Here is a 23,255-nt window from a genome sequence, read left to right on the forward strand (position 1 = left end):
TGTGAAGTCATGTGGACTAGTGCTGCGTACCGGTACGCCGAACCGGTACTGGACTTGTAAAAAGTTTCGGTTCAAGTCCGGTTAAAACCGGAACGTCGGGAACCGGTACTTGGACTCGCAAAAAGACTAGCACTTACGTATATTCTGGTGTCTGTGGTTATTTAAACATTCCCTGATAAACGTTATTCAGCGTCAATAAATGAGTGCTAATCCCAGTGTGCTCAGTGTACAACATCACATGTCATTTCACCTTCGATTCGCCGTTTGAAAACGTAGCATTTCGCCACATGCTAATGCTAACCGGAAGTGAAGAATTTTCAGAATAAAAGTATTAAGTAAATAGTGTGAACTTCCGGTTTTTCAGAATAAAACTGATTTAAATTAAATAGTGTATTTAATTCAAAATTACGCCATATCAACATTCATTTTAATTTCTAACAGTATGTATGTACATCACTATGTATGTAGTATGTACTGTATAATGTACACATGTAGAGTTGTAGAAAAGACATGGTGTACAGACAGTACAGTACACTCTGACTGTACAGTCACTACAGTTTAGCCTATACTGTATAGTAGGTGTCTAACAGTGTTATGCGTATAGTCTACTCTACACTCTACCTTTTCAGCAACGCTTTAGGGATTTAGGCTCAGTCAGCTCAGGGACTGTTTGGTTACTTTAGTTTGGTATATGAAATAAATGTTTGAACTTTGTAGTAGTTCACTGCAGTTGCTGTCATAAGTCATTTGTAGACTAAGTGGCAAAAAATGTTTTTTTTTTACATTTGTACTTTGTAGAGAAATGTAGACACAAGTTGGAAGGGAGCGCAATAAACCTGACGAGTTTGAATTTGAGTTGATTATGAGTTAATTTTCAATGAATAATTAGCTCACAATAAGTTCACTTTACTCACACACCTTGACACAAGCCATGGGTTCAGGTCCGGACTTATAAGTCCGGACCTGAACCTGAACCTCTGGACTTGAGTCCGGACCTGAACCTGAATGTGAGTCCAGGTACGCAGCACTACATGTGACCATGCTGTAGTTCCTCTATAGTCCAACATTAGCCGCCTTTAGCTTAGCGGTGGTGACGTGAAGTCATGTGACCGTGCTGTAGTTCCTTTATAGCCCAACATTAGCTTCCTTTAGCTTAGCGGTGGTGACATGAAGTCATGTGACCGTGCTGTAGTTCCTTTATAGCCCAACATTAGCTTTTAACTTAAAACATACGTTATCATTGCACCACTGTTTTGCGGCAATATTAAATATCCCACATATTCATACATTAAGACCAGCACATTTTCTTTTAAATTTGTCTCAACAGTGTCCTCATTGCTATGTTAAAACATGGCAAACAATTGGAAACATTTACATTTCAGGTCCTTCTGTACAAACTCACTGTGCTAGGACACATCTCGCTTCAAATTAAAACAATTGTAACTTGCTGTTCACACTGAATATAATCAGATTCAATGGCCTCCAATGTTAGCTTTTGCGCAAAACAGTGTCCCTCCAATAGCTCTGTGCTCCTCCTCAGGGTTAATCCAAGAAGCCAACATGTCTAACTTAATCTGTGATGGTGCTTCAGTTTTATGACTCCATAACTTCCCGCTGCTGACGGAGCAAACATCGTATGTCTTAGTGAAGCCAAGTGGTGTAAAAATAAGCGTCATAGCATTTCTGATGAATGGTTTGTGAGAGTAATACCCAATGAAGGATCAGAATCACCCGTCTGTCTTGATAGGAATTCAGTGTGATTGCTTCTCTGTGTGTCTCCATGCTGCCTTTCAACACTTCCTGTTGCTTATGTAAAACCAGGAGAGGAGCAGCAGGAGCTGGAGTTCTGGAAGAAGAACCAGCCCAGAGAGAACGGCCAAGGTGAGAGGATTTAGATTTTATACGATGTGTGTTTTGATAAATACACTCGCTTCACCACTGGCTTAAATCCGGCCAGGTTGTGTGTGTGTAAATAACGAATACTCTTAAGGGTTCTTTCTTACTTATTTGACTGTTATAATGTACTTTTTTACTTCTAATTTACTGTTTATATCTTCTTCCTGCCATTAGCAGAGGAGGCAGACATTAAATCAATAGATTAGGGGAGTTTTTTATTATGTTTTGACTAAACACACACACACACCCACACACACACCCATACCATGTATACATCACTTCAGGGGACATTACATTGACTTACATGCATTTCCTGGAGACTTATAACCAACACATGCCTAACCCTAACCAAGTCTTCACCCTAAAATTAATGATTCCCCTTATGGGGACCTCCGTTATGTCCCCATAAGGGAGGCGAGTCCCCACACGTGACTGTGTAAACAGATATAGGTCCCCACAAGGATGGTAATGCTAGGCCACACACACACTCACCCCCTCACTCACACACACACACACACACACACACGTTCCCCTGGAGACTCGGGGACTGACTTTTTCACTTACGTCAACCAACATATCTGTATTTATAAAATGTCCGATCATCGATATCTTCTATGGCACACTCATATTTATATTTTGTAAACCTGACAAAAACAGTCCGTAATATATTTCTATGTATTCTGTATTGTGTGTTATTTATACCATAGCTATAGTGTATTCATTTTTTAAACTGTTTGTATACAATACTGTCAGATATTTGTATACTAAAGATCACTATGCGCTTTACTACTGTTTTGCACTTCTGGTTGGATGTAAACTACATTTTGTTTCTTAGTCATTTGCAATGACAGTAAAGTTTAATCGTAATCTTAATGTAATTGTCATATTGCGGGCTTGTTTATGTAAATATGGGGCATACAGGGGGTCCGCGGGGTCTTAAAAAGTATTACACGTTGATCAATCAATTTAGCGAAAATGAAGGCTATTAAAAAGTATTAAAGGGCATTTTCCAAGGTGTTACATTGTGTAGCTTGTTTCCAGTAAGTATCTGAATGGCCCAGAGAGGTTGTGTTCTGCCGTCTGCCTGAATGTAGTCATGGCGTAGGTGTGTCGTGTGATTCTGTGGAGTTTATTGATGGCATCCCGTTGGGTTAGACGTCATCCGAACAGGACATCGCACGCTCACTGCTTGATAGCGCGAAGGCCCGTTTACGCCGGTTGTTAAACAACATCGTTACGGGGAAATGCAAGTCTGCGTCCAACTGGTTGGAAGAGAAGGAGGAAGCAGGGGCGGATCTAGACAATATTCATGGGGTGGAAAGAGGGTGGCAGGAGATGTTGAGGGGTGGCCTCCCCTGCAGAAGTATATGCTGATTTAATCGCAGTCATATCAATCAATGTTAACTTGGAAAGCCACAATATTCATATTTTAACTCGATAACATCAGGTGCCATTATTGTGGCTCATCAGGAAAGCCTTACATATAAATATATAAGATGGCAGACATCATTTAATGAATTGTAGCTGAACAATTACTGAATGAGTTTGCCTCACTCTTAGACCAGCAGGGGAACCAGATCTATGCAGACTGCTGCAATGAGTACATTAATTAACTGTCTCATCGATGTGTGTCTGAATGAACAAGACACAAATTAAAGACATTAAGAGCATCAAACACATTAGAAACATTAAAAAGCAAAGATAATAAAACATGAGTTACGGTGCAGTGTGAGTTGTGAATTGTTCAATTAAAAGCAGCGTCAAAAAGAAAGTCTTCAGCCTGGATTTAAGTTGCAGCGGACCGGCCGGTTTCTGGGAGTTAGTTCCGGATATTTGGAAATATCCGGAACCTCATTCTCACATTCCTCTACTTCTCGTGTTCCCGTGAAATGATAGTTATTATGACACTTTTCTATCATTTTAATATTCCTTTCATTTTGCATCCCAAAGCAGAAAGGCGTCAGAGGCTCGGACTTCCTGACGTTGTGGGTGATTATGGAGGCCGTGATGAAGATGATGACGATGAGGAAGATTACCACAGAAATGATCCTCAGATCGCCATCTGTCTGGACTGCCTGCGCAACACGGGACAATCTGAGGCGACTGTCACGGTGGGTTGGATTGTTTTTTATTTTCTTATTTCATTTATTTCAAACGTGTAAAACAATAATACAAAATTAAAAAAACCTGTACAATCTTAAGCAGTATCAAATTGATAAACACAGATATTATTGACTTACAAATTATATATAAACAAATTATCTACCTAATTACACATCCGAAAAGTCTGTAGTTTGTATACCTTAATCATCATTAGGTAAATCGATTGGTAACATTTAGTTTTGGAAAGAATTTCATTTTAAGCTGCCTCTCTTGTTGAGTCTCCAATTGATTTTCTTTTCTCGTCCAATTAGGATCTGATGAAGAGATTCATCCGCTGCTCCAGTAGAGTCACAGTGGGAACCATTAAGAAGTTTCTCAGTCTGAAGCTCCAGCTGCCCAGCTCCTACGAGGTAAGAACCCCAACAAAACTGAAGATAAAACAGACACCAACTTTTAGATATATTTTCCAATCATTCACTTCATCCATTATTCACCGTATGAAGCTCCGCCCCCTTTCCAGCTCCTTCTGTAGCACTAGCAGCATTTTAAACTACCGTACTTTTCGGACTATAAGCCGCGACTTTTTTCCCCATTTTTTTTTGTACAGCTAACGGCCACTAGGGGACCTCCTACATCTATGGATTTTACAGGTAAAATTAACCACCTTTAACGCTATGGGCTCTATGACCGGTCCGCGCCCGCCACCTTTAAGCGGCGGGCTCCAGCAGGAAAAGCTGGAGGCCGGAAAAGAGGGAGACAGGTAGCGCGCCAAAGTAAAAGTGGAACCGAGAGACAGAACGAGAGCAAGACAGACGGACAAGTTAGCTGCTGCGGCTTATACGCCGGTGCGCTTTATAGTCCGAAAAGTACGGTATACATTTAATTTGGGGTCATTTACAAATACTTTGCGACGATGGGACATTTCTAAATGGCCACATCCATTATTCATTACTGACTGCAGGATTACATTAAAATGGCCCAAAATGTCATATAAACACAATTTTAATAACTCTTTGGGGTCTTTGGATGTAGATGGCTCTGCTGTGAGGAGCTACACAAGTTAGCATGTGAATGTGCTACTTAGCTAGCGAACGTTAATTGGGATTAATAAAGTATCTATCTATCTCTCTCTCTCTCTCTCTCTCTCTCTACCTGCCTACCTGCCTACCTGCCTGCCTACCTTCCTTCCTTCCTTCCCACTATCTATCTGACGTTAGCGGTCTATCAAACACGTGCTTGCTAATGTTAGCTCTCTACTTAACAAACTAGCTTTTGAATGTTAGCTGTTGATGTAGTCACATGGCTAATGTATTTACTCTTCCACACAATCTACTGACATATGATAGTAAATAGGCTACACAGCATATTACTGTATTACTAAACTGGTTGCATATGGCCTCCTCAGATAGGACACACTTATTATTTCCATTAATCGATCAGTTAATTCACGTTAACCACTCAGAAGCCAGATGCTCATTCAAACTCCAGTATAATGATATCTGTCGCTCAGCTTCATCGCGGGGTTAAGATGTTGGTGAAGCTAAACTGAAACTCTGTCCCTCCCTCTCTCATTATCACAACCTCCCACTCCTCTCCCGAGAACTTCCCCTTCGCGCTCATGTTCTGCTGTTTGATTTCCCTCATCATTCATTCAGCGCTTCTTCAACGTACTTTTGATTTGAACTAAACCCCATTAAGAAATGTTTAGCATGTCAAAGTTTTGGTGTCTTTTTTTCTTAGGACAACCTCACCTATATAACCTGATAGTTATTGTTTTCATTTTGACATACTATATGAACATTTTGCACCTGAAATCACAATATTTTTTTTAAAAACAGACTGAAATATGATATGAGAACTTCTTATCCCTTTCGCCCCGCTGTGAGCAGCTGGACGTTCTGTGTAACGGAGAAATCATGGGCAGAGATCACACTCTGGAGTTCATCTACATGACCCGCTGGAGGCTGCATGGAGAGAATGTAAGCGTCACTTCCTGTGTGTGTGTGGGGGTGTGTGTGTGTGTGTGTGTGTGTGTGTTTACTTATAGAACAAGCTGACGTTTTCACATTTCAAGATCCAAAGGTGTTATTGTGATATGCTCATAAGCTACAGTGTAGAAATGGCAATGAAATTCTTCTGACCTGATCTCCTCCAACAATGCGACATATATAATAAAATAGTGCATGTGCTAGCTTTTTAATGTTAGATGTTGACGTAGTCACATGGGTAAGTATGAGTGTGTGTGTTTCTGTATTTACTTCTGGAACAAGCTGATGTTCAAGTATAGTTGAGAAACATGTGATTGATTCTGAGACAAGAACACCGATCTCAACGAACAAGAACACCTTCAATGTCTTTTCATCAGACAATCACTAAATCAGTTTATTTAAAGGATGTTCTAGTCTTTATGATATATATAGAATCATGAGGATTTGAGGTTGTGTAGAACAGTGGTCCCAAACCCTCGGTCCGTGGGAACAATTGAATAAAAACATATTTCATTGATTATTAGTCTGAGAGCCTGATGTTTACGGAAAGATATCTTCCGGCTGTGATTGGGTTAGTTGTCGTCACTTCACAAGCGGTGCTCGAATAGTTATTGGGCTTTTTTCCTCTCAACTTAGATTTGTTAGAAAATGTTTCCAACTTGAATTGACTGAATTTATTTTACACATGAACACTGTGTAATATATGTGTACATATATATTTAAGAAGTACAACATAAGACAGGCTCAAGTTTCATTTGTGCGCCAGGTTCCTTCATAGTTTCAGAATTTCCTGAGGGCCGATTCAAAATGGTCGTAGTTTGGACACCCCTGTCTCACTTGAAAGCACAAAGTTGGGGACCTTAATCAGGGGGTCCGCGGGGTCTTAAAACGTATTAAAAGTAGATAAATCAATTTAGCGAAAATGAAGGCTATTAAAAAGTATTAAACGGCATTTTCCACGGTATTACATTTTGTAGCTTGTTTTCAATAAGTATATACATTGTCCAAAGAGGTTGTGTTCTACAGTCTGCCTGAACCTGAGTCTGCGTCCAAATGGTTGGAAGATAAGGAGGAAGGACAATCAATACTGTATGTAGTCAATGTGAGGTAAAGTGTGTCGCCAAGGTAACCGGTTACAACTCCAAGTGGAGATGAGGTCTTAAAATGTATGGAAAGGGTCTTAAAGGGTCTTCTATTTGACTTCAGGATTCCTGCAGACACCTTACTTAAATACATTCACTTGAGGTTAGAGAAATGTATTTAATTTGAATGTTGGTTGAAAGTACAAACACGCCGCAGTGAAGCAAATCCTCCTCTGCAGGGTTTCCTGCTCTGTGTCAAAATAACAGAGCCTCCATCAGAATTATTTACGTCCCTCCCTCCCGATGAGTCGCGAGGTTAAACGCCGTGAAGATGTTATTATGAAGGAAATGAGAGAAGAGACAGATCTGAAGCATGAGAGTCAGGAAGAGTGAAGCAAAGAGGGAGAGAAAGAAGATACGACTCGTCCGTCAGGCACAACTCTGCAGCTACACTTCATTTGATCCATCGATGCCTCTCAAATGGGAGCGTAGAAAAAGCAGCATCTTAATCCCAACAAGAAACTGCCTTCTGATCGCCACCAGATTTATAGATAATAATAATATGCTAAAAACTTGTGCCCCAAATTATAACCAAATGAAAAAGATAGGTCTTTAATTTACTCCAATTGAGGTTGCTGTTCTAAGATCAGTTGGGAGTTTTCTTGTAATGCTTGTATTAAAAACTTGGGAATGACTGTTTTCTGTAATGTTCGCTCAACACTTCACTTCAGATGTGTGCTCAGGTGCGGGTCGATTTCAGTTTGAATGACCTGTCAACTCTGAGTGACAAATATATAACTTTACTGTCAATCTTATAACTACTTGAAATAACTTCCATAAATCATTTGTCCAGCAACCCTGTGTTGATTACAGGAAATCGTGTTTGGTGGAAAAATCTGACTTTTTTCTCAGAAATGTTACTTTTTCTTAGAATTAATTTTTCTAAGGATTTAGTTATTTCCTAGAATTTTTACTTTATTCTCAGAATTTTTACTCATAAATTTGGCTTTTTCTCATAAATGTGTTCTTTTTTTCTTAGAATTAAAATATAAAAAAAGGTATTTCGACATTTTTCTTAGAATCAAATCTTTTCTTTTTTCTCACAATTTTTTCTTTTTCTCTTATAATTTTTCTTTTTTCAAAAATTCTAAGAAAAATGTCGAAATACTTTTTTTTAAATTTCAAAAGTTGGTTATTTCCTAGAATTTAGACTTTTTTCTTAAAAAAAAATAATTTCTCAGAAATGTTGATTTTTTCTTATAATTTAATTTTTTTCTCAGAATTTTGACTTTTTTCTTCTAATTTAAATTTTTTTCTCAAATGTTAATTTTTTCTTTAAATTTTTCTTTTAAATATGACTTTTTCTCAGAAATAAGTTATTTCCTAGATTTTTTACTTTTTCTCAGAAATCTGAATTTTTCTCCAAACTTTTTTTGATCAGCATTATGACTTTTTTCTCAGAATTTGAAAGTAGGCTTATATTAAGGTTATTTTATATTAATTGTATTATTATATAAATCTTCCTGTAGGATATTCTATGCGAAACCAGTTAATTCAATCAAGTCACATCTTTAGAAAACACTTTTTTTTTTGACAAATATTACTAGAAAGATAGTAAGTGCTGTTGGAGCATTTTACATTTCTCTCATTGAAAGCAGAACCTGAAAAGTGTCCGTCAGCTGAACAGATTGCATGTTAGTGAAGTATAATTAAAGTGTTTGGAGACAGAAATGCTGAGTTTCAGAGATGCAGAGGCACAGTCACAGTCTGGTTCTGTTGGATCCAGTGTTGTTGTTTTTCTGCGGCATGATGCAGCAGAAAGCAGAGCCGGAGGAGAGGACAGCTGCTCTCCGCTGACAGACACAGGAGAGACTCTTTTCACCTTCCAGCTGCTATGAAACAAACACCCTGTTTCTTTCTTTTTAAATGTTTTATGAACGGGGCTTCTGATATATGTTTGTGCTTTAGGAATGCAGCAGTAGTCGCCATTGACATATCTATTATTCAATCATAATGATGAATGGATAACAGCCCTGAAATTTCAATTCTATTCTGAAACCCATTTTCCGATTATTCTGACTCCACTTGAATGCAGCACAAATGTGGTGGTTAATGTTAATACATTTTTTTTTAGGAATTATTAGAATTTAGTCTTTTTCTCAATTTTTTGGCTTTTTCTCAGAATTGTGACTTTCTTTTTACAATTTTGACTTTTTCTCAAAATTATGACTTTTCTTAGAATTTTGACTTTTATCAAAATTTGACTTTTTCTCAACATTTGACTTTTTCTCAAAATGTGACTTTCTCATGATTCAGATTTTTTCTCAGAATTTTGACTTTTTCTCAGAATGTTGACTTTCCCTCAAAATATTACTTATCTGACTTTTTTTCCGAATGTTCGCTTTTTCTCAGAAATATTTGTTTTTCTTAGAATTCTGACTTTTGGTAGAAAGTCAAAAATATCTTTGAATGTTATAAAGGACTACTTGTCCTTGTCCTGCATGGGTCAAAGGAAAGAGGGTGTTGTACAGATTGTGAAGCGGTACATTTCAATATATATTTAGTGACCTCAGTGATTATTTTCATTTATCCTGTTATTCCTCTCGTTGCTCCAGAAGCCGTGAGATGAATGTTTACAGAGCGAAGAGAAAAAAGATTGATTTATTGTTCTCTAAAATTGTTTCTATTTCTTCTGTCTCTCCCTCAGACGTATCCCATGGTTCTCGAGTATCGGCCACGGATCGACTTTGGCTAAACCACAGCTGCAAGAAGACCACACACACACACACACACACACACACACACACACACACACATACACACACACACACACACACACACACACACACACACACACACACACTCACTGACACACACACACACCCACACACACACACATCCACCATGTGCAAAGAAAGAGATTTACATGTATTTTTGTACAGCCAATGATGAAGTGCATACGTTGTCATGGTAAAGAGGTTTTATGCTACATAGAATAATATATGCTATAATATATGCTATTTTTAAATGTATGTCCCTGTGCCTAAAAACCTGTTGAGATCAGAAATGAAGTTTCAGCATATCTTCACTTTGCCTGTCTAACTCTGTAGATTAAATGTTGATTTTCTACTGTTCGTGATGTTATGTTTGATTTACAGTTTCACACCATCTGTTAGTGGCTGCCATATGAGCACATGGTTAATAACTCTGTAGTGTCTCTCAGTGTAAATGGCTTTTCTTGTAATGCAGTACTTTAAGTAAGTTCTACTTGTGCTTAAGTAAAGGGTCTGAGTACTCCTTCCAACACTTCCCGTACATATAAGATAAGAAGTACTTTATTGATCCCAATTTGGGAAATGTTGCATAAAAAAGACATGGCATTGTACATTAGAGAAATTAAAAGACTAGAAATAAACAATCCAAAATGTAAACATCTCAAATAGAAATAATAGCATTAAAAAAAGTCGAAAATATACACGTTGAAATACAAATTTACAGAAACAAAATATAAAGCAGGATATTATATATATATATATATACGACATGTTGTATTTGTGTCAGACAGCTCACTAAAAGAGTCACCAGGTGAATTATGTGTGTCTGAATTTGTGAAAGAAGAGACTGAAAAACAACCAGGAATCTGAGGTATGACACACACACACACACACACACCTCATGACTACCTATTTTTACACTGCAGTCGATCATGCAAGCATCCATTCCACACTGACGCCTTTTCATGTGTGAATATATGGATGTCTGCACTCGCACTGATGGCACAAACACACCATTGACAGTTTTACACACTCACACATTCACAGGCTCACATGTGCTCTCCTCACACACACACACACACACACACTCTCGTCCTTCCAGCTGTTCTTCTTGCCCTTGTAGTTGTTTCCAGGTCAGTAATGTAGGCCATGGGTCCCTGTGGTTCTGAACACGACACAGATGCTGCTGACCCACAGAACTTTGATAGCACCCGGTGGGAGAGTAGAGAAGATGAATGGGAGGATCTCGCACTACTGACTCACCTTTAGTACTTTAGTACACACTCAGGCGGTGAACAGGAACGAGTTGCAATGCACGCTGCTCATCGGTGGGAAGTATTGGAGTACAAATACTTGGTTACTGTACTTAAGTAAATGTTTCTAGTATCAGTACTTTACTCCACTACTTATTTTTCTGACGACTTTTACTTCTACACAAATACCTGTACTTTCTACTTCTCACATGTTGAACACAAATACCTGTACTTTCTACTTCTTACATGTTGAACACAAATACCTGTACTTTCTACTTCTTACATGTTGAACACAAATACCTGTACTTTCTACTTCTTACATGTTGAACCCAAATACCTGTACTTTCTACTTCTTACATGTTGAACACAAATACCTGTACTTTCTACTTCTCACATGTTGAACACAAATACTTGTACTTTCTACTTCTCACATGTTGAACTCAAATACCTGTACTTTCTACTTCTTACATGTTGAACTCAAATACCTGTACTTTCTACTTCTCACATGTTGAACTCAAATACCTGTACTTTCTACTTCTTACATGTTGAACTCAAATACCTGTACTTTCTACTTCTTACATGTTGAACTCAAATACCTGTACTTTCTACTTCTTACATGTTGAACACAAATACCTGTACTTTCTACTTCTCACATGTTGAACTCAAATACCTGTACTTTCTACTTCTTACATGTTGAACTCAAATACCTGTACTTTCTACTTCTCACATGTTGAACACAAATACCTGTACGTTCTACTTCTTACATGTTGGAACCAAATACCTGAACTTTCTACTTCTTACATGTTGAACTCAAATACCTGTACTTTCTACTTCTCACATGTTGAACACAAATACCTGTACTTTCTACTACTAACATGTTGAACACAAATACCTGAACTTTCTACTTCTTACATGTTGAACACAAATACCTGTACTTTCTACTTCTTACATGTTGAACACAAATACCTGTACTTTCTACTTCTTACATGTTGAACACAAATACCTGTACTTTCTACTTCTCACATGTTGAACACAAATACTTGTACTTTCTACTTCTTACATGTTGAACCCAAATACCTGTACTTTCTACTTCTTACATGTTGAACACAAATACCTGTACTTTCTACTTCTTACATGTTGAACACAAATACCTGTACTTTCTACTTCTCACATGTTGAACACAAATACTTGTACTTTCTACTTCTTACATGTTGAACCCAAATACCTGTACTTTCTACTTCTTACATGTTGAACACAAATACCTGTACTTTCTACTTCTCACATGTTGAACACAAATACTTGTACTTTCTACTTCTTACATGTTGAACACAAATACCTGTACTTTCTACTTCTCACATGTTGAACACAAATACCTGTACTTTCTACTTCTCTCATGTTGAACTCAAATACCTGTACTTTCTACTTCTTACATGTTGAACTCAAATACCTGTACTTTCTACTTCTCACATGTTGAACACAAATACCTGTACTTTCTACTTCTTACATGTTGAACTCAAATACCTGTACTTTCTACTTCTTACATGTTGAACTCAAATACCTGTACTTTCTACTTCTTACATGTTCAACACAAATACCTGTACTTTCTACTTCTTACATGTTGAACACAAATACCTGTACTTTCTACTTCTTACATGTTGAACTCAAATACCTGTACTTTCTACTTCTTACATGTTGAACTCTAATACCTGTACTTTCTACTTCTTACATGTTGAACACAAATACCTGTACTTTCTACTTCTCACATGTTGAACACAAATACCTGTACTTTCTACTTCTTACATGTTGAACACAAATACCTGTACTTTCTACTTCTTACATGTTGAACTCAAATACCTGTACTTTCTACTTCTTACGTGTTGAACACAAATACCTGTACTTTCTACTTCTCACATGTTGAACTCAAATACCTGTACTTTCTACTTCTTACGTGTTGAACTCAAATACCTGTACTTTCTACTTCTCACATGTTGAACCCAAATACCTGTACTTTCTACTTCTCACATGTTGAACACAAATACCTGTACTTTCTACTTCTTACATGTTGAACACAAATACCTGTACTTTCTACTTCTTACATGTTGAACCCAAATACCTGTACTTTCTACTTCTTACACGTTGAACACAAATACCTGTACTTTCTACTTCTCACATGTTGAACTCAAATACCTGTACTTTCTACTTCTTACATGTTGAACTCAAATACCTGTACTTTCTACTTCTCACATGTTGAACACAAATACCTGTACTTTCTACTTCTTACATGTTGAACTCAAATACCTGTACTTTCTACTTCTCACATGTTGAACTCAAATACCTGTACTTTCTACTTCTTACATGTTGAACTCAAATACCTGTACTTTCTACTTCTTACATGTTGAACACAAATACCTGTACTTTCTACTTCTCTCATGTTGAACTCAAATACCTGTACTTTCTACTTCTTACATGTTCAACACAAATACCTGTACTTTCTACTTCTTACATGTTGAACACAAATACCTGTACTTTCTACTTCTTACATGTTGAACTCAAATACCTGTACTTTCTACTTCTCTCATGTTGAACTCAAATACCTGTACTTTCTACTTCTCTCATGTTGAACACAAATACCTGTACTTTCTACTTCTCACATGTTGAACTCAAATACCTGTACTTTCTACTTCTTACATGTTGAACTCAAATACCTGTACTTTCTACTTCTCACATGTTGAACTCAAATACCTGTACTTTCTACTTCTTACATGTTGAACTCAAATACCTGTACTTTCTACTTCTTACATGTTGAACACAAATACCTGTACTTTCTACTTCTCTCATGTTCCAAACAGCTGGTTCCTTTAGTCTGAATGTGTGTTGGTGCGTGGTCATTATTCTGTAGAGTCATTGCGTGCCTATTGGTTGGATCACGATCCGTGTATCCATCACTTCCTGGTCTTCTCTAAAGAAGAGGGACCAATGGAAACGTTGTCATGTTGCCGTTGTTCAGCATGGAAACATTCATTAGCTAACAATGACATTATTGTTCTATCTATATAAAGGGAGGTCAGGTACTCTTTAAAGCAGCTGCTAGTCATGGGTACTTTTTACTGAAGTACACTTCAAAGCCTCTTTACTTTTACTTGAGTAAAGAAGTTTAGTCAGTACTTCTACTTTTACCAGAGTATTTTTAAACACGAGTATCTGTACTTCTACTTGAGTAAAGTATGTGTGTACTTCTACTTGAGTAAAGTATGTGTGTACTTCTTCTTGAGTAAAGGATGTGTGTACTTCTACTTGAGTAAAGGATGTGTGGACTTTTGCCATCTCTGACGCTGGCTAAATGTATAAGACATTAAAAATGGATAGGAACTTTATTTTATTTTTGCTGAACTGCTCGTAAGTCTTGAGTGTTTTGAAACACTACCAGGGTCATGAGAACAGAAAAGTGACGATGATGGAAGACTTCTGATTGGAGTAAGAGACTGTCGGTGTGATCAGGTGGAAACGGATAACTTCAGTAGAGTGTTAGCCACTTCAGAGCAGAGAGACTGACAGCAAAGTGTCTCCAGACTCTTGTATTTCAGGCTCTTAAGTGGTGAACTATTAAGGCCAGCAGAACATCAGTAAAGAACACACAAGATCAAGAGTTATTTCTAAGAGGTTTTTCTCAGATGTTCTTGAATAATGAGCTAAGTTATCTAAGTATGCTTGCTAACGAGTCAATGGTTTGCTATTGGTCAAAAGCACATATTTGAGGGTCAATGTTAACCAAAGTTTAACACGTAATGAACAAAAAATGCAGAATCCCATATAGCCTATATATATATATATATATATATATTGCTGGATACATTGGTCTAAACACTTACATTGGATATACAAATTATTTGTAATAAATGCAAGAGGGCTACATTCATATATGCATATAATAAGTACCAATGAGCCTCAACCTCATCAGCACATGTTCCTCATGATATGCATTTCGACATGAGGAAACCTGGGAGTTCCCGGGACTGATATCAACACTCTACACGGATATCAGAGGGTCAGAGGTCAGACGGGTGAAACAGCTGATGCACGGGACGTCCTGTCGGGGGAACTGCATGGTCACACTATGTATTTATTCATTTCTTTAACAGCGCACATTAATCAACATTTCTGTAAATGTGCGAAGAGGCTATTTTCCATCTGTAGTCCCTGTACAGATGGTGTAAGTCAACCGAAAGACACATTGCATTTTAAACAAGTAAATACAATCAAATTAAAAAGATATTAGATTAAATGTGTACATGGCCTTTCAAGAGACCCAAGGACAAACAAACAAAGACAAACAAAGACACCAACAATTAGGGCAGATAATAAAGTGAAACTTGAATTAACAGCAGTAGGAGTGGACGCTGCGATGGGTCAGGGGTCAAAGGCCACGGTGAACAGGTGAGTTTGTATTGAAGACTTGAAGATGTCGAGGGAAGCAGCAAAGTGTTGTGTTTCTGGATCCACTGGTCGAAGTCAATCAAAGGAACACATTAGGCGCTTTCACACCGAAGTACTTTTCCCTGGAATGTTGCGTTCACACCAAAAAGATCTGGAACTAGCACTTTGTTTCGGGAACCTTTTCCCCCCTTTTCAGTGCCTGCTAGAGAGCAGGTACTTTCCTGGCGAGGAAAAGGTTCCAGTTTCTGATTGCAAACCACGCCCCGCAAAACTCTGCAAAGTTTTGTGAAGCCGCCATTTTATTTGCTCGCATTAGCATTATTAGCATTAGCATTAGCCCAGCGCACCAACGGAGAGAGACTAACTTATGGCAACACAAAATAAAACATGAGAGCGGTGGAGAGATGAGGAGGTGTCGGCGTTCTGGCGATTTACTCGGAAGGAGTCCCAGCTGCTTCGACTGAAGCCAGTCCCCAACTCTGGGGACTTTGGGCGGCAGTATACGCCGTGAGGTGGTTTGCGGCCTGCCAGTAAACCCAGCAGAAGAAGAAGTGACGTCAGCGGCTTCATTTGCCTAATCCTCCCTCAGGGACTTATTCCGGTGTGAACGCGATCTAGATAGTTCCAGGGACTAAAGAGTTCCGGGAACTATTCCTGGGGAAAGTACTTGGTGTGAAAGCGCCTATTGCGATCTCTTGCAGTCCGTTACAGCAGCCCTGTAATAAATCATCGACATCCAAAATGGGCAGAAGGAGAGCCTAAATCTGTCCCTCATGTTTGCCAGAGACTTGTCAGACTTTGCAGATGGATGGCGTTCCAGAATCAGATCATCAATGCTGGGTTTGGTCTCTGGCCCGAAACTTATTTCCACTTTTAAATCAGAACAAATCCCAAGATAGGATCGAGGTCAGTGAAAAAGTGATAGATAGATAGAGAGAGAGATAGAGAGAGAGAGATAGATAGATAGATAGAGAGAGAGAGAGAGAGAGAGATAAAGATAGATAGATAGATAGATAGATAGATAAAGATAGATAGATAGATAGATAGATAGATAGATGGAGAGAGAGATAGATAAAGATAGATAGATAGATGGAGATAGATGGAGAGAGAGAGATAGAGAGAGAGAGAGAGATATATAGATAAAGATAGATAGATGGAGATAGATGGAGAGAGAGAGAGAGATAGAGAGAGATATAGATAAAGATAGATAGATGGAGATAGATGGAGAGAGAGATATAGATAAAGATAGATAGATGGAGATAGATGGAGAGAGAGATATAGATAAAGATAGATAGATGGAGATAGATGGAGAGAGAGAGAGAGATATATACACATTACAAAGGGAGTACTACTAGTGCTGAAGTATTATTTAAGGAACTTCTACTTTTCCTGCGTGTTGCATATAAACCATTACTCCAACATGTTTCAGGTGCAGCATTAACCCAGCCCCACAGATACATGTTCCAGGTGCAGCATTAACCCAGCCCCACAGATACATGTTCCAGGTGCAGCATTAACCCAGCCCCACAGATACATGTTCCAGGTGCAGCATTAACCCACCCCCACAGATACATGTTCCAGGTGCAGCATTAACCCAGCCCCACAGATACATGTTCCAGGTGCAGCATTAACCCAGCCCCACAGATACATGTTCCAGGTGCAGCATTAACCCAACCCCACAGATACATGTTCCAGGTGCAGCATTAACCCAACCCCACAGATACATGTTCCAGGTGCAGCATTAACCCAACCCCACAGATACATGTTCCAGGTGCAGCATTAACCCAGCCCCACAGATACATGTTCCAGGTGCAGCATTAACCCAACCCCACAGATACATGTTCCAGGTGCAGCATTAACCCAACCCCACAGATACATGTTCCAGGTGCAGCATTAACCCAACCCCACAGATACATGTTTCAGGTCCAGCATTAACCCACCCCCACAGATACATGTTCCAGGTGCAGCATTAACCCAGCCCCACAGATACATGTTCCAGGTGCAGCATTAACCCAACCCCACAGATACATGTTCCAGGTGCAGCATTAACCCAACCCCACAGATACATGTTCCAGGTGCAGCATTAACCCAACCCCACAGATACATGTTCCAGGTGCAGCATTAACCCAGCCCCACAGATACATGTTCCAGGTGCAGCATTAACCCAACCCCACAGATACATGTTCCAGGTGCAGCATTAACCCAACCCCACAGATACATGTTCCAGGTGCAGCATTAACCCAAACCCACAGATACATGTTCCAGGTGCAGCATTAACCCAACCCCACAGATACCGTCCGATCTATTTGTGGACATCAACGCTCCTCTTCCCGTATGAGAGCGTGTGTTGGACATATTAGGCGTGTGTTGGTGACGAAGATGATGACATGCAGGAACATCCACTCAGCACATGGATCTGTAACGGCAGCCATTGGTGGGAATGTCATGTCCGTGACACATGGAGATGCCTGAGGAGTGAGGGCATGGCTGGAGGTCAGAGGTCATTCACATTCAACAGGGTGTGAAGGTGGAGCAGGCGGAGGCGACGGGGCATTAAGGAGCCGCTGAGAGGGGTGATGGGGATCACATGTGGCACGTCTCTCAGTCCTGAAGTCAAAGTGGTCCGATTATACTATTTTTAGGCATATATTATAGGTTTCAGATATATATAACAAACATATTAAAAAACATGTCTATGAAGACTTGTCAGACTTTGCAGATGGATGGAGTTCCAGAATCAGATCATCAATGCTGGGTTTGGTCTCTGGCCCGAAACTTATTTCCACTTTTAAATCAGAACAAATCCCAAGATAGGATCGAGGTCAGTGAAAAGTAACAAAGTACATGTCTCAAGTAATAGATAGAGAGAGAGAGAGAGAGAGAGAGATATAAAGATATAAAGATATAAAGATATATATATAGAGAGAGAGAGAGAGAGATAAAGATAGAGAGAGAGAGAGATAGATAGATAAAGATAGATAGATAGATAGATAGATAGAGAGAGAGATAGAGAGAGAGAGATAAAGATAGATAGATAGATGGAGAGAGAGAGATATAGAGAGAGAGACAGAGAGAGATAGATAAAGATAGATAGATAGATAGAGAGAGATAGAGAGAGAGAGAGAGAGAGAGAGATTTCAAAGGGAGTACTACTAGTGCTGAAGTATTATTTGAGGAACTTCTACTTTGAGTTTTCCTGCGTATCCACCATTATTCCAATATGTTTCAGGTGCAGCATTAACCCAACCCCACAGATACATGTTCCAGGTGCAGCATTAACCCAACCCCACAGATACATGTTCCAGGTGCAGCATTAACCCAGCCCCACAGATACATGTTCCAGGTGCAGCATTAACCCAACCCCACAGATACATGTTCCAGGTGCAGCATTAACCCACCCCCACAGATACATGTTCCAGGTGCAGCATTAACCCAACCCCACAGATACATGTTCCAGGTGCAGCATTAACCCAACCCCACAGATACATGTTTCAGGTCCAGCATTAACCCACCCCCACAGATACATGTTTCAGGTGCAGCATTAACCCAACCCCACAGATACATGTTTCAGGTGCAGCATTAACCCACCCCCACAGATACATGTTTCAGGTGCAGCATTAACCCAACCCCACAGATACATGTTTCAGGTGCAGCATTAACCCAGCCCCACAGATACATGTTCCAGGTGCAGCATTAACCCAACCCCACAGATACATGTTTCAGGTGCAGCATTAACCCAACCCCACAGATACATGTTTCAGGTGCAGCATTAACCCAGCCCCACAGATACATGTTCCAGGTGCAGCATTAACCCACCCCCACAGATACATGTTTCAGGTGCAGCATTAACCCAACCCCACAGATACATGTTCCAGGTGCAGCATTAACCCACCCCCACAGATACATGTTTCAGGTGCAGCATTAACCCAGCCCCACAGATATATGTTCCAGGTGCAGCATTAACCCACCCCACAGATACATGTTCCAGGTGCAGCATTAACCCAACCCCACAGATACATGTTTCAGGTCCAGCATTAACCCACCCCCACAGATACATGTTTCAGGTGCAGCATTAACCCAACCCCACAGATACATGTTTCAGGTGCAGCATTAACCCACCCCCACAGATACATGTTTCAGGTGCAGCATTAACCCAACCCCACAGATACATGTTTCAGGTGCAGCATTAACCCAGCCCCACAGATACATGTTCCAGGTGCAGCATTAACCCAACCCCACAGATACATGTTTCAGGTGCAGCATTAACCCAACCCCACAGATACATGTTTCAGGTGCAGCATTAACCCAGCCCCACAGATACATGTTCCAGGTGCAGCATTAACCCACCCCCACAGATACATGTTTCAGGTGCAGCATTAACCCAACCCCACAGATACATGTTCCAGGTGCAGCATTAACCCACCCCCACAGATACATGTTCCAGGTGCAGCATTAACCCACCCCCACAGATACATGTTTCAGGTGCAGCATTAACCCAGCCCCACAGATATATGTTCCAGGTGCAGCATTAACCCACCCCACAGATACATGTTCCAGGTGCAGCATTAACCCAACCCCACAGATACATGTTCCAGGTGCAGCATTAACCCACCCCACATATACATGTTTCAGGTGCAGCATTAACCCAACCCCACAGATACATGTTCCAGGTGCAGCATTAACCCAGCCCCACAGATACATGTTCCAGGTGCAGCATTAACCCAACCCCACAGATACATGTTCCAGGTGCAGCATTAACCCACCCCACAGATACATGTTTCAGGTGCAGCATTAACCCAACCCCACAGATACATGTTCCAGGTGCAGCATTAACCCAGCCCCACAGATACATGTTCCAGGTCCAGCATTAACCCACCCCCACAGATACATGTTCCAGGTGCAGCATTAACCCAGCCCCACAGATACATGTTCCAGGTGCAGCATTAACCCAACCCCACAGATACCGTCCGATCTATTTGTGGACATCAACGCTCCTCTTCCCGTATGAGAGCGTGTGTTGGACATATTAGGCGTGTGTTGGTGATGAAGATGATGACATGCAGGAACATCCACTCAGCACATGGATCTGTAACGGCAGCCATTGGTGGGAATGTCATGTCCGTGACACATGGAGATGCCTGAGGAGTGAGGGCATGGCTGGAGGTCAGAGGTCATTCACATTCAACAGGGTGTGAAGGTGGAGCAGGCGGTGGAGACGGGGCATTAAGGAGCCGCTGAGAGGGGGATGTCTGATACTGTTGAGAGGGGTGATGGGGATCACATGTGGCACGTCTCTCAGCCCTGAAGTCAAAGTGGTCCGATTATACTATTTTAGGCATATATTATAGGTTTCAGATATATATAACAAAAATATTAAAAAAACATGTCGATGAAGTGTTTTGCTCAAAATACCAAAACAGATCAGCCATTTTAGACATCCCTCATATCCCTCTATGTCAGCCCTGTTGCTAAAGGGACGACTCTGGGTCCGTAGCTTTATCGAAACAATAAGAAAATACAAAAAGAGAGTAGAGCTCATGTAGGAGAATTGTACCCAGAAACCACATCAAGGATCCTCTCTGAAACAGGATGGAGCTCAAACTCTCTCTCTCTCTCAGGTTTACCACCAGGTGACTTCCTTTTGATTTCCTGCTTCCTCACACACTCTCTCCAGCACAGGTTAGCTCTGAGTGTTAGCATGCTAATGTAAACACAGACCGTATCACTTCCAGAACACGTCTCATTGTTTCTGACAGCAACGTTTCTGATTGGCCCGTGGGGGTAAAGCCCGCCCACATTTTAGTAATGTGGTCATGACGCAGCAAATCTGGATCAGCTCCGTTGTTCCCCGTTTTTAGAGACGTGGGTACGGAGGAGAAGAGAGAGGGGTTTGTTTCTGACACTTTGAGAGTCTCCTGACACACCGGGGACACACCGGGGGACACATATGTATGTGTATAAGACATCAATAAGTGTATTTTGCATGATAGCAGGCCTTTAAAGTGTCCATCACTAAGATTGTAGGTGATTTGATGACATCCTTCTGTCCGGTTTAATACCACAGGTCTCACACGCTCCAGCTTTACACAGTATATCCTCTCCTCATTAAGAGCAACACACGTTCTGCTACACCTATAAGTTGTTGCTTGTGTTCTGCCTCGGAGGCTTTCTGTCCTGAGAGTCTGAAATGAATTATGCATTAGAGCCTCTCTCTGTGTTCTGCTCCAGTTTAATGGGAGCAGCAGCCGGATGATTTAAAGAGGACAGAGCCTCTTGAGGAGGTTAGATTGTGAAGAAAGGCCGGGGGGATCCAATAAGAAGCTGTGGCTCTGCGAACCTGCTGAGAGGAAACCGGATCGCTGCCGTCTACAGAAAACAGTCTTGTATGCGTATTGTTTATTCTACATGGATCACTTTTCCTTTACTCCATGTGGCCTTTCACACGTGGTGGACGAGAGGGAAGTTACTCAAGTATTGCACTTTTTGACATATTTGTATTTTACTTGAGTATTTCCATTTAAAGCTGGGTATTTCAGAGGCAAATGTGAGCTAACAAGCTAATGTAGCTAACTGTTTGTACTTTATTATGATGCTAATTCTACTACTTTTACTAAAAGAGTAGAGAGTAACATTTTGAAATCAGGACTTTGACTTGTAGCGAGGATTTTAGGAATGTATTATTTGTGTGAACTTGGACTCAGTGTCAAAAGTAATCAGGACGAAGACAATTCAATTAATACAAATGTATGTTGTTGTTGTCGTGAGAGAGAGACGCTATCAGAACTAGCCATACCAATAAACATATCTATGTGGTTGAGAGATGAATAAATAGAGGTGTATTATTACATGTAATTAAGACATAAAAATATATGTGACAGTTGAATATATATATATTCATATCCCGTCATCTCAGCCGCCGCTATGTGGAACATGTGGTGTGTGTGTGTGTGTGTGTGTGTGTGTGTGTGTGTGTGTGTGTGTGTGTGTGTGTGTGTGTGTGTGTGTGTGTGTGTGTGTGTGTGTGTGTGTGTGTGTGTGTGTGTGTGTGTGTGTGTGTGTGTGTGTGTGTGTGTGTGTGTGTGTGTGTGTGTGTGTGCGGTGTTTAAGCCACAGGTGTTTTTCTGGAATAGAAATATGACATAATGTTCTGAAAGACAGCCTGATGATATATGTGATTGTGGTGTGTGTGTGTGTGTGTGTGTGTGTGTGTGTGTGTGTGTGTGTGTGTGTGTGTGTGTGTGTGTGTGTGTGTGTGTGTGTGTGTGTGTGTGTGTGTGTGTGTGTGTGTGTGTGTGTGTGTGTGTGTGTGTGTGTGTGTGTGTTTTAAAGACATATTTTGTGACTGGAAAGGAGGGAGGGAGACGTGTGAAATTCCGAGAGGAGGGTGTGTGTGTGTGTGTGTGTGTGTGTGTGTGCGTGTGTGTGTGTGTGTGTGTGTGTGTGTGTGTGTGTGTGTGTGTGTGTGTGTGTGTGTGTGTGGGGGAGTGACGTGTTATGGCAGCAGGTCTGTGACAGCATGTAGTATATATGTGAAATATGCTTTTACATCAACGCCCATGTAACTTTGTCCAAACCGCTGTGCGTGTGTGTGTGTGTGTGCGTGTGTGTGTGCGTGTGCGTGCGTGTGTGTGTGTGTGTGTGTGTGTGTGTGCGCGTGTGTGTGTGTGTGTGTGTGTGTGTGTGTGTGTGTGTGTGTGTGTGTGTGTGTGTGTGTGTGTGTGTGTG

General features: G+C 40.4%; 1 protein-coding gene across 1 annotated transcript; it reads left to right on the forward strand.

The window, feature by feature from the left end:
* Positions 1–1,781: 1,781 nt before the first annotated feature.
* LOC117441875 (polycomb group RING finger protein 5-B-like) lies at positions 1,782–10,203 on the forward strand (the record flags this gene model as incomplete). Its single annotated transcript, XM_034077893.2, has 5 exons — positions 1,782–1,881; positions 3,847–4,007; positions 4,311–4,409; positions 5,889–5,978; positions 9,777–10,203. Coding segments are annotated over 5 exons (498 nt in total), but the record flags the coding sequence as incomplete, so codon positions are not given.
* Positions 10,204–23,255: the final 13,052 nt, after the last annotated feature.

Source organism: Pseudochaenichthys georgianus, unplaced genomic scaffold, assembly GCF_902827115.2.
Source record: "Pseudochaenichthys georgianus unplaced genomic scaffold, fPseGeo1.2 scaffold_2081_arrow_ctg1, whole genome shotgun sequence".
In the NCBI taxonomy this organism is placed as follows: domain Eukaryota; kingdom Metazoa; phylum Chordata; class Actinopteri; order Perciformes; family Channichthyidae; genus Pseudochaenichthys; species Pseudochaenichthys georgianus.